Source organism: Amphiprion ocellaris, chromosome 23 (assembly GCF_022539595.1).
Source record: "Amphiprion ocellaris isolate individual 3 ecotype Okinawa chromosome 23, ASM2253959v1, whole genome shotgun sequence".
Classification (NCBI taxonomy): Eukaryota; Metazoa; Chordata; class Actinopteri; family Pomacentridae; genus Amphiprion; species Amphiprion ocellaris.
The window spans coordinates 574,400-586,778 of NC_072788.1; the positions used below are offsets into that span (position 1 = coordinate 574,400).

The window sequence follows — 12,379 nt, forward strand, 5'->3', positions numbered from 1 at the left end:
TTAGACAAATGTGGAGTTATGTAGACACATTTTTGTGAATTTATCCATCGCATACGGAACTACTAAGTGAAAAAAGAGGCACGTCTGAGCCAGAGGACCTTGTTAAAAGTATTACTTTGTTCCACAATATACAAACAGAGAAAAGAACAACCCGTCCACCAGAAAATAAACATACAGTAGTAGTACATCAGTACAATGTAGTGCAACATGTTTCACAGTCAGCAGGTACTTACATTAATCGGCCACAAGGGGGAAGCAACAGCTCTGATAATCTGTACAGTCTGAAATAATCAACATCCACTGGGCATATTTACACAGAAACACAGGTCGAACCCATGAGTTTAGTCTGATCCAGAAGATAAATAAATAAAACACTACCCATGTGCTTCAGGTGATTTACAGACTGGAGCAAAAAATCCTAAATCGGTGATATTCTGGCATGTTATCAACACAAAACTTTGAGTTTCTGCCACAAAAAGAAAAAAGAAAATCTCCCCAAATTCCCCATGTGAGATGATCTGATGCTGAAACGCTACTACTTCAGAAAAACTGTAAAGAAAAAGATCCCAGACACCCTCAGGTAACGCCTGTCTATGAAACGTCCCCATGGAAATCCTCCGTTATCTTTTTGGGTTAGATTTAAGTAATTCAGGACAAATCTGGAGTCTGTTTTTAGACAATTTTGATACATTTCGAGTTTTCAAGTTTTCGTCATTGTAGACCAATTTCAGGTCTTTTTGGACAAGTGTATGTCATTTTAGACAAATGTAGGCACATTTTTGTGACTTTCAGGAAGCATTACAGGAGCACTGGGAGCAGAGTATCACTGCACAAGAGCACTACTTTGACAGGGACAGCGGCCAGATTTAAATCAGATTTTTTGATTTTTATCGGCGCGGCCTCATATCATATAAACACATAAATAATCCTTCTGAAATGGGGAGCATCATTGGCTTCTGTGCTGGTTTTCATATGTTTGAGAGTGAACGTGTGACTCTATGGTGGTGAAAAAGAAAGTCACAAATAGAATTGAATTTCATAAAAAAATAAACATACGCAGATCTTGTTTCTTCTTATCCAGGTGAACCAACTAAAACACCTTCTCCACTGCATTAATCTCACTCTATTCATACAAAACATAAAGTGGTCACCAAGCTGTCATCACTTTTTACTATCATTTCATTTCATAGATTTCTCAGAATTTGGGTGAACAAAAATGAATAAATCCCACTCCTAAATTTATCCTGTGGAGGTTTCAATCTACAAAAAAATAGCAGCATCAGTCTTGGAAACATCACAGAAAAAAAACTCGTCTGTCCAACTTCTGAAATGATCACGGTGAAGCGAAGACATTGGTGAGGATTCATGACGTCTCTGTGTTGTTTAGTGGCGGCTCATGTACACTGAAATCCAATTTGGCTTAATTCTGGCATTTTAGACATGTTAAATACTTGCTTTCTCCTTCTTCTCTTCCCCCTACATCTACCGTTCCCTTCAGCTGTTCTGCTCATGGTTACTTCACGTCACTTACTGCTTTCCTTTCCCTTCCTTCCTTCCTTCCTTCCTTCCTTCCTCCCTTCCTTCCTTCCTTCCTTCCTCCCTTCCTCCCTTCCTCCCTTCCTTCATTCCCTCCCTTCCTTCCCTTCCCTCCCTCCCTCCCTCCCTTCCTTCCTCCCTTCCTCCCTTCCTTCCCTCCCTTCCTTCCCTTCCCTCCCTCCCTCTCTCCCTCCCTTCCTTCCTTCCTTCCTTCCTCCCTTCCTTCCTCCCTCCCTCCCTCCCTCCCTCCCTCCCTCCCTCCCTTCCTTCCTCCCTTCCTTCCTTCCTTCCTTCCTTCCTCCCTCCCTTCCTCCCTTCCTTGCTTCCTTCCTTCCTTCCTTCCTCCCTCCCTCCCTCCCTTCCTCCCTTCCTTCCTTCCTTCCCTCCCTTCCTCCCTCCCTCCCTTCCTCCCTTCCTTCCTTCCTCCCTTCCTCCCTCCCTCCCTCCCTTCCTCCCTTCCTCCCTTCCTTCCTTCCTCCCTTCCTCCCTTCCTTCCTTCCTCCCTTCCTTCCTTCCCTCCCTTCCTCCCTTCCTTCCTTCCTTGCTTCCTTCCTTCCTTCCTTCCCTCCCTTCCTTCCCTTCCCTTCCCTCCCTCCCTCCCTTCCTTCCTCCCTTCCTCCCTTCCTTCCCTCCCTTCCTTCCCTTCCCTCCCTCCCTCCCTCCCTCCCTTCCTTCCTTCCTTCCTTCCTCCCTTCCTTCCTCCCTCCCTCCCTCCCTCCCTTCCTTCCTCCCTCCCTTCCTTCCTTCCTTCCTTCCTTCCTCCCTCCCTTCCTCCCTTCCTTGCTTCCTTCCTTCCTTCCTTCCTCCCTCCCTCCCTCCCTTCCTCCCTTCCTTCCTTCCTTCCCTCCCTTCCTCCCTTCCTTCCTCCCTCCCTCCCTCCCTTCCTCCCTTCCTTCCTTCCTCCCTTCCTCCCTCCCTCCCTCCCTTCCTCCCTTCCTCCCTTCCTTCCTTCCTCCCTTCCTTCCTCCCTTCCTTCCTTCCCTCCCTTCCTCCCTTCCTTCCTTCCTTGCTTCCTTCCTTCCTTCCTTCCCTCCCTTCCTTCCCTTCCCTTCCCTCCCTCCCTCCCTTCCTTCCTCCTTCCTCCCTTCCTTGCTTCCTCCTTTCCCTGGCTCTTTGCCTCCCTGTCTCTATGTGACGTTGGATATGGGGTCACTGATCTTCAGACACCTCCAGTAGATGGTTCTGGCCAGCGTGAACACAGCGAGGAGAATCAGCAGCACCCAGGAGATGTAGATCCCTTTGGACTGCTGGGCCGGCGTCCACGTACCGACCTGGACACAGAAACAGATGGGAAATGTTTCAGGAGCTTCTTTTCATTTCAAACTATTACAATTCTGTCCAATTAGAATTCGACTTCACTGTTTGAGCCATAAATAACCTGAGATTTGGGGCTCGGACACTCAATTTAAAATCAACTTTGAGACATGATTGCTTCTGTCACAATAATTATATAAGATATGCAGGTAAAATTAAAAAAAAAAACAGTTTTTATAGCTTTCATTGGGATTTTTTTTGTTTTGTGAACTCTGTATTATTGGTTTATTATAAGATAAGGATGAAATTTCAAAAACTCCCTCCAAAATGCATACTTTTTCCAAAACATATGCAACATGCAAACAAAGTGATTTAAAATATTAGCAGAATTTAACCCTCTGAACCCTAAAACCAGGGTTTTAAATAAACCAAATTGCACCAATTACCAGCAACAAACTTTAAAATCAGAACCGTTTCTGAACTAATCAGCGAAATCAGTTTCAGGAAAAAAAAAATCAGCAAAAAACTCTTCACTGCTTGGTGCAACCATGAAGCCGACAGCTTTGACAGTCACATGACAAAAATTCAGGTTCTGCAGGTTTAGAATAATAAAAAAATAAATATATATTAAAAAAACATAAAAAATCCACTTTCCACTTATTACATAGATTTTTAAATCTAAAAACACAGTGGAACATGTCGGCAAACTAGCATTTGAAGTGTTAACAACCTGGAGGTAAATTACTATTTACTAAATCTAAAGAGCTTCTATAGTCGTATAAATCATAACTTTTGTCCAGCTGGAATCTGGTTTTGTTTCTGTAGAGGGACCATGGAGAGAGGAGTTCAGGGTGGATGGATGGTCCAACAAACGCTGGACTTCAGAGCTCATCTTTGGCTAAACTAAACCTTAAGGACACTACATCAAAACATGAAAGCATCAGACATAATTGTGGAGTCTGTTTTTTTTTCTGTCAGAAAATCTGGATATTTCATCAAAATCACTTTATTCTATGCCCCATTGAGGAATTCGCCAAGAATAAACCATTCGCTCATGAAAAATTTACCAACAGTGGGTAAAAAAATGTGGCATAAGCGAACAAAAATGCGCAGAAACTGCCTGTAGCTCAGTGTTTTGAGTGATTCTTTTAACATTCTTGTTGTTATTACACTAATTCTGGGTTATTTTTGGAATGTTTTTATTGACGTTTAACAAATCTGGAAACATTTTGAAGTCGTAAGTCTTTTTAGGCTAGCTTTGGGTAATTCTGGACAAATCTGGAGTCTGTTTTGGACTATTTTGATTCATTTTGGACAAGTTTTCGTCATTGTGGACAAATTTCACGTCTGGACAAAAGTTAATGAACAAACACACATCTTAATATCACTCTAAGTTGGTTAACTGCCCTTCACAAGCATCCAAATGTGCTTTTTGTTGAAGTTTTTATGTAGCAGCTGCAATAAATAAAGGGAATGTCCAAAAGAATAATAAACAAACCCAAGTACCTCCATTTACATCACAATTTTATCATCAACATCTTATAACGATACCTTGATGAACACAGAAAAAGCTCAAAACACACCAGAAGATAACATCTGATCCACTAACAACTTATAAACCCTTCTGAATAATGATTAAATGTCCTGTTCTTCACTCAGTTACTCACCAGGAGTCCTGCTGTGGAGGCAGCGAGGGCCACAAACAGCAGGAAGCACAGCAGGCTCCTCCTCTTCGGGTACCGCCGGCCAATGGAAGAGCTGGAAATCAGAACCGGGACAAAGTCTTAATGTCACAGAACCGAGTGAAAGATCTTCTACCTCCAACACACAGATACAGAGACACTCACACTTTCCTGCAGTGTGGACATCGAGCCAAAGTCCGGTCGGAAAACTCGGTCCACTGAGAGACACAATGAGAGCTCAGTGAGTGGATCTGATCGATGGCAAACAGCAAATAAAAAGATTAAACTGCAGTTATTTGTGTGTGTGTTACCAGGAATGTGTTGGAGCAGTGTCCACAGATGACTCTGATGCCGACCGGCTGGTGCTGTGGTTCGGGACTGTCTCTGCCGATGTGGACCGGGCCCAGGTTGATGATACGTTTACTGCATCAACAAGAAAACAGAAAACGAAGCGGCTGATTTAAAACACCTGAACGTCTCTCAGTAGGATAAAAACAGTTTTAACCGTTAGCATGGAAAAGCATTCCCCTCATAGAAACATCTCTGTGGATTATCTTTATTCTGTCCTCCTAAAACTGTCCTCTGATTTACATCCAACTATGGAAAATATCATCTACATTTTCTAGATCAGCCATGTTAACAATCAATAACTGATTCACTGTTCAAACAAATGTTGTAGAGTTCTAAAAAAAAGCAAACTTTGGCCACGAATGTACAAAATCTAGTGCAAAAGCAACTCAGTTCATTTGGATTAGTAACCTGTAAGTTTAAACTCACTTCTAACTTCGTCAGCTCTGGTTGGAGGTCATTAACAGTAACAGAAGTCTTTGTCATGCTGCCTGTTGCTGCTAAACTCCCACAATGATCTCTGGTTTAACATGAACTTCCTGTAGTCTGAGTGACGCCTCCTCTGGTCTCTACAGGATTAAACAGGAAGAAGCTCCACCTGGTGGAACAACCAGGAACTACAGCTGACCAACAACACATTTACTGACATGCATGTACAGAATACAGGAATTCCTCGGTCTACGTCGTTTTGCCATTATGTCAGAACTAATTAAGTGCCGGTCCTCAGTTCAACGTACGGAATTTCGGTTACTTCAGAGCTGGTTACGTGGAACTAGTTGATGAGCGGGGGCTGCACAGTGGTGTAGTGGTTAGCACTTTCGCCTTGCAGCTAGAAGATCCCTGGTTCACGTCCCGGCTTTCCCGGGATCTTTCTGCATGGAGTTTGCATGTTCTCCCTGTGCATGCGTGGGTTTTCTCCGGCTACTCCGGCTTCCTCCCACAGTCCAAAAATATGCTGAGATTAATTGATCATTCTAAATTGCCCGTAGGTGTGAATGTGAGAGTGATTGTTTATCTCTGTATGTAGCTCTGTGACAGACTGGTGACCTGTCTAGGGTGTCCCCTGCCTTCACCTGAGTCAGCTGGGATAGACTCCAGCCCCCCCATGACCCTAGTGAGGATTAAGCAGTGTATAGACAATTGAATGGATGGATAGTTGATGAGCGGAGCGGATGAATATGTCGTCACACGGCACTACCAGACGGCTTTGTTTCTATTTGCTGCTACATTCACTAACTTCATTATGGCTCCCAGCTTAAGCCAGACTTAACAGTTTACATTTTGGTCGGTATTTTCCTACTGAGTTGTGTTTCAGTGTGAGTTAATGACTGTTTTTGTTACTGTAGTTGTACAAATATGTAAACTGATCGATATCGTGATGCACCTAACGGCTTTGTTTACATTTTCACCAGAGTTCCGACTAAGGTGAAAATCGACTTATGTAGATCCGTAGGAACAGAACTCCGACATAAGTCGAGGACCCCGTACAGGTTCTACCAGAGCTTTACAACAAGGTTCCTGATCATCAACACAACATTCAGGAAAAGACTGGAGGCAGAAACCTCTGATTGGCTGAGTCAGCAGTAGAGAGAGCTGGGAACGGCGGCTAATTCTGGAGCTAAATTATGGGGTTTTTCTAGTTATTCTGGCGTTGGCTACGGTCCACAGTAACCTGTGTGAAGGTTCAATAAACCAGCAGAGAACCAGATAAAGTCTCACTCATTCATCACAGAGGGTCGCTACAATGTGTTGACCTGTTTTTACAACTTGACCCATGTTGGTCAGTGTTTCTTCCCCTTTCCCAGCGTTTCATTCTGTCTAATTTCACTTCCATGGAGACGGCTTTCCTTTTCTTCCAAGCATCAGAAGAGTCTGACTTACGCTGGGAGTCATAATGAAGGACAAAAAGTTAGTGAATGTAGCACAATCCAAGGTGGTGTACAATCTGAGAATGGAAACAAAGCCATCTCATAGCGCCATGACGATGTATTCATCCGCTCCGCTCATCAACTAGTTCTACGTAATGATGAAACGCCATAGGTCGAGGACATCGTAAACCGAGGACTTCCTGTATCATCTTGTTATGATGCAACGTTCTGCTGGATCCTGGCATTCATGTGGATTTTTCCTCTGAGAGCTAAACACTCCCCAGTGGCAGCAGCTCTCCCAGCAGGACAAAGCATCCAATCTCACCATAGAAACTGCTCAGGATTAGCTCGAGGAACACGACAAAGAGCCCAAGGCATTGACCCAGCCTCCAAACTCCCAGATCTCGATCCAATCAAATATCTATGGGATGCATCAGAACAATCACCACCGATTCCCACCCTGCAACCTACAGGACCCACAGGACGGACGGCTAACATCCTGGTTCCCCCAGAGGTCCTGTTTCAGCGGAACAAAGGTGGCTTTAACCCTCATGTTGTCTTCATTTACGGGCAGCAAAAAATATTGTTTCCTTGTCTGAAAAAAATTCAAAAATTCAGCAAAAAAATTCCCCAAATTTCTGAAAATTTGCAAAACCTTCAGGAAGAAAATTCCAATAATTTCTTAAAAGTTTCCCTTAAAAGTTTTTTTTTTTAAATAAAATCCCCCAAATTTGGCAAGAAAATTCTTGTAAATATTTTCAAAAAACGAGAAAAATCTTCCAAAAAAATCCTAAAAATATCTAAAGTGATTCCATATATATATCAGTAAAACTTCTAATATTTTCTTTAAGAACATTCACATAAAAATCAACCAAAATCCTGTGAATTTCACTGGATTTTGGTTGATTTTTATGTGAATGTTCTTAAGAAACATTTTTAACATTTCTTTTTTCCACAAAGAAATGTTCAAAGATTTCCCAAAAATGTTGAAAATGTGGACATCAGAAGTTTCACTGTGAAAATATGTTTTTTTTCCTCCACATTTTCAAACTTTAAAACAGGTCAATTTGACCCACAGGATGACACGAGGGTTAATGATGTGGTTGACCAGCATATGTGGGGAAAAAAACACAGCTCCAAAATCCAAGATGAAAATAAAATAAATAAAGTCCTGAGAGTGGCTGCAGAGTCATTTCATCACAGCTTTGTGCACAGATGGAGTGATGACACACCAGAGCTGACAGCTGTGCGAAATAATCCCACACCGTCTTTTTCTGCCTCACCAGTACGGTCTGGGACAGGCGATCCTCTGAGACGTGACTTTGCAGATCAGCAGACAGTTGCATGGACATCGAACGTACTTCTTCCCGACAGGAGCGTTCTTTATCGGCTGCAGACAGAAGAGAGACGAGAAATCAAAAAAGGTTCAGTTTTAATCCCAGCAGAGGAGATTCTGAGGAGGAGGTGATGGAAAGACTTCCTGAGAAACATGATCATTCCTGGATGGTGAAATGTGACACAGTCTGATATTTTATGGTTTAGAAATACAGCCGATCTCAACTTTCAGACAATTTAACACATATGAAGACATTTCTAATGTATTTTTTAACTAGGCAAAGATTTCATCTAATATTTGTTTATTTTTTAATGTACAAACCAAAACTGTTTCAAGTTTTTAGGGGTCAACAGAGCCAGTTTTTCGGCCATTCCACGAAAAAAGAAATAAACAAATAAATGAAAACATCTAAAAAAGTTCCCACCTAACTCCCTTAAAATCTGTGTGGATGTAATGTAACTTTGGTATGTTTAACAGAGTCTAAATTAGAAAATTATTTCACACAACATCTTCAGCAGTTTATTCCTTTAACCCTTGTGTCAACCTGCAGGTCAAAATTGACCCGTTTTAAAGTTTCAAAATGTGGAAAAAATAATATTTTCACAGTGAAACACATTTCAACATTTTTAGGAAATCTTTGAACATTTTTTGGTGGAAAAAAAGAAATGTTAAAAGTATTTCTTAAGAACATTCACAGAAAAATCAACCAAAATCCAGCGAAATTCGCTCGATTTTCGTTGATTTTATGTGAATGTTCTTAAAGAAAATATTAAAAGTTTTACTGATATATATGGAATCACTTTTGGATATTTTTAGAATTTTTTTTGGAAGATTTTTACTCATTTTTTGAAAATATTTACATGAATTTTCTTGCCAAATTTGGGGAATTTTTAAAAATATAACTTTTAAGGGAAACTTTTAAGGAATTATTGGAATTTTCTTCCTGAAGGTTTTGCAAATTTTCAGAACCCACCTCTATGGACTTCAAGAAATCATCTGATCCTGAAGAGGTTGGGGGGAGGACTGATTGATTTTTCATGGCTTATTAAATTAGTTTCGGCTGTCACAGGGGGAAATAAATCACTTACATAAGTGGACAGAATGTTTCGTTATTTCCAATAACTGTATCTTAGAGACGGGAGGCGACAGGTTGTGATAAACCACGTCTGAATGTGACTCACCGTGGCCTCGTTGCAGATGCTGCACTTCACCACATGCTGGTGCGTCTTCCCCTCCACGGATATGGCCGTCTGACAGACCCGGCAGCTGATGATGGGAGCGCTGCTGCTGTCCGGGCTGCCCTGGGGCGAGTACGGGGGCGGGGGCTCGCCTGGTGCCACCGAGCTGGGGAACGGTGCCAAACCTGGGTTGGACAACCAGCAGAGCGTGGTTTAGTTACAACGAGATACACATCAGCTGCTGGAAATGTCACAGTTCAAGAGCAGAAATGTGTTTGGTAGACATGGAGGAACGCTGTTTACAGCCAGCAGGGCACAGAATCTGAATATTTCTTTTCATTTGGTGAGTGTGATTCCAGTTTAAGCTGACCAGGTAATGATCAGAAAACAGAATGTAACAGAATATGATCAGGCGGTCTCCTCAGTTTCACACTTTTTCTGAACCTTACCTTTTACTTTATTTTTACTGTATTTTTATTTTATTTCTACTATAATTTTACTGCACTTTTATTATATTTTCACTTTATTTCTACTATATTTTTACTGCATTTTTACTATATTTTTATTTTATTTATACTATATTTGTAATGTATTGTTACAATCTTTGTACTGTATTTTTTATTATATTTTACTGTATTTTTACTATATTTTAATTGTATTTTTTCTATATTTTTACTATAATTTTACCGTATTTTTACTATATTTCTTCTATATTTTTACAGTTTTTTTTAACTATTTTTTCCATATCTTTGCTGTATTATTTCTAGCTGTATTTTTACAATATTTTTGCTATATTTTTACTGTATTTTTTCTATATTTTAAATATATTTTTTACTGTATTGTTACGATACTTTTGCTACATTTTTACTATATTTCTACTGTATTTTTTCTATATTTTTAATATATTTTACTTTGTTTTTACTATATTTTTCCATAAAATATGCGTGTAAAGTACAGTTGTGAGGTCTGTATAGTTTGTTGGTTAATATTATCACAACATTTGTGCTCCAGTTTTATCATGACACACAGAGCATAAACACACAAAGTGTGTTAAATGGCAGCTTTATTGGTGATAAAGAGTTTGGGTGGAGTCCAAACATCACAATAAACCTGTACTGTTTGTTTTCTTAACTAGCCATGACTCACGTATTGGTCAGCAAACACTGAATGTCAACTACATCCGCTAATGGGACATTATTTGTGCAAAGGCCAAACCTTATCAAGAGCAGCACAAGAAGGAAAGACACTAAGAGGAAACTGAAGTAGTTCAGAGGAAACAAGTAAAGAAGACAGAAAGGGGAAAGAGCTACAGCACAGATAAGAACAATAAAACAAGAAGACAGAAACGTGGCTGTAAACAGCCAAACAGCAAACTAAATTATTGCTTTTAATTTCTATTTTCAAGTTGTTGGTTTGCTTGGGCATCACATGTTCTCACAGGCCAAAATGGTATTTTAAATGATCTATTTTTTTGTAAAAACACCCTAAAATATGTCGATGTACAATTCCATAAATTACAGAAAAGTAGCAGACTCTCATTTTTAGGAAGCTGGAAACCGCTAATGTTTGGAGTTTTTGATGATAAATGACGACTGAATTACTACACTGTTTATTTACAGATTTAAAAGTCCACTAAAATGTGATTTGTTACAGGAAAAATGAACTATGAGCTTTAGACATGATCTAAACCACCAAATAAACTGACCAGTTTTACAGCGTGACTAGCATTCATAGCATTGTTTTGGAAAAAAGGAACATTTCATATACCAGGTTTACATGTTGTCGCAGCTTAGAAACGTTGGTTAGCTTGTGTTCGTGCATTAAAATGTGTGTAAAGTCCATTTTTAGGGGTTAAATCTCCTCTCGGTGTTTGCAGCTAACGTTAGCCTAACTGCTAGCTAGCTTTGAAACTAGCTGACAACTGTTTACAAATGAAGCCTCAGAAAGAACTAAAACCAAACACGGGGATGTTGAAAAGCCGGTAAATAAACGTGTGTTACTGAGAATGAGCTGGCAGACCCCTGAGAGGACTCACTCTGCGGTTTGGACAGGTATCCGTTGGAGCTTCCCCCGGGAGAGAAGCCGTTGGTCCCGTCGTGCTGCTCGGACAGCAGCGGCGACCGTTCCCCGTCCGCCATCCGGAGCCTCTCTAAACGGCCGCAGGAAGAGCGTGTGCAGCGGTGGGGAGTCCTCGGACCCCCGGGGCAGGTTTCTGGAGGAGTCCGTGAGCAGCTTCCAGCCTCGGAGCCCCTAAGTTCGGCTTCCTCACATCCACATGACGCGGCGAAAACACTCCACGGCCGCGGAAGCCAAGCGACAAAAACATCGCTCACGTGACAATGGTCTGAGTCGCGACTGTGACGGACAGCGGGCTTCGCCAATGAGCGAGCTCGGAGGGTTGATGGGCGGGTCAGATGCGCTGATTGGGCTCAAACACTGTATATGATTGGACTGCGTTCAATGTTTTTTAAATGTTCCATTTTATTTTAATTTTTTTTAAATGGAACAATTCATATTAATGTATATTTCTATGGATATCGCATAATAATGAGATAGGAAGTCATAATTATGAAACAGTAAGTCAAAATTATGAGCTTGTATCTCATAATTACGAGATCGAAAGTCATAACATCAAAACATCCATCACTTGCCTTTCAAATGACGGAAAAAATAATAATTATAAATGTCATTATTTACAGTTCTGACCTGTTTTTTTTGTTAACATGTAAATTAATACTTTATTTCTGTGATTTTATCAGATATTATCAGGAATATAACAAAACATGGAAGATCTGTCAAATGATAAGTGTATACCTATATTGCATATGACTTATACATCTTGCATACTTGCTGTTTATTTTGCTCATATTCTTTATATCTAAGCATAATCACACTACCCTGAAAGCTATGGAGGACTAAAAGTGCCAAAATTAAATAAATAAATACATCATTAAATAATTAATTAAATATGTCATTAATTAATTAAAATTGGAATTAAATATGTCATTAATTAATTAAAATTGGAATTAAATACTTAAATGTGTTATTAAATAAATATATCATTAAATAATTAAATATGTCATTAATTAGTTAAAATTGGAATTAAATATGTCATTAATTAATTAAAATTGGAATTAAATACATAAATGTGTTATTAAATATGTCATTAATTTATTA

General features: G+C 40.2%; 1 protein-coding gene across 1 annotated transcript; it reads right to left on the reverse strand.

Annotated features, from left to right (window-relative positions):
* Nucleotides 1-2,605: 2,605 nt before the first annotated feature.
* Nucleotides 2,606-11,523, reverse strand: LOC111570900 (type I phosphatidylinositol 4,5-bisphosphate 4-phosphatase-A-like). The gene is made up of 7 exons (XM_023273898.3): nt 11,238-11,523; nt 9,206-9,387; nt 7,972-8,078; nt 4,784-4,895; nt 4,638-4,690; nt 4,458-4,548; nt 2,606-2,807 (listed from the first exon to the last, which is right to left on the reverse strand). The coding sequence occupies exons 1-7, from the start codon at nt 11,338-11,340 to the stop codon at nt 2,664-2,666; spliced, it is 792 nt and encodes a 263-aa protein (XP_023129666.2). The 5' UTR covers nt 11,341-11,523; the 3' UTR covers nt 2,606-2,663.
* Between the last annotated feature and the right edge of the window lie 856 nt (nt 11,524-12,379).

What these genes read in the sequence shown, in the direction of transcription:
- LOC111570900 (XM_023273898.3), bottom strand. Translation starts at nt 11,340, where the DNA reads ATGGCGGACGGGGAACGGTCGCCGCTGCTGTCCGAGCAGCACGACGGG. An exon ending in GCCTGTCCCAGACCGTACTG is followed by an intron (nt 4,896 to 7,971) that starts GTGAGGCAGAAA and finishes TTGTTGATGCAG; the next exon opens with TAAACGTATCATCAACCTGG. An exon ending in TGTCCACACTGCAGGAAAGT is followed by an intron (nt 4,549 to 4,637) that starts GTGAGTGTCTCT and finishes TCTGATTTCCAG; the next exon opens with CTCTTCCATTGGCCGGCGGT.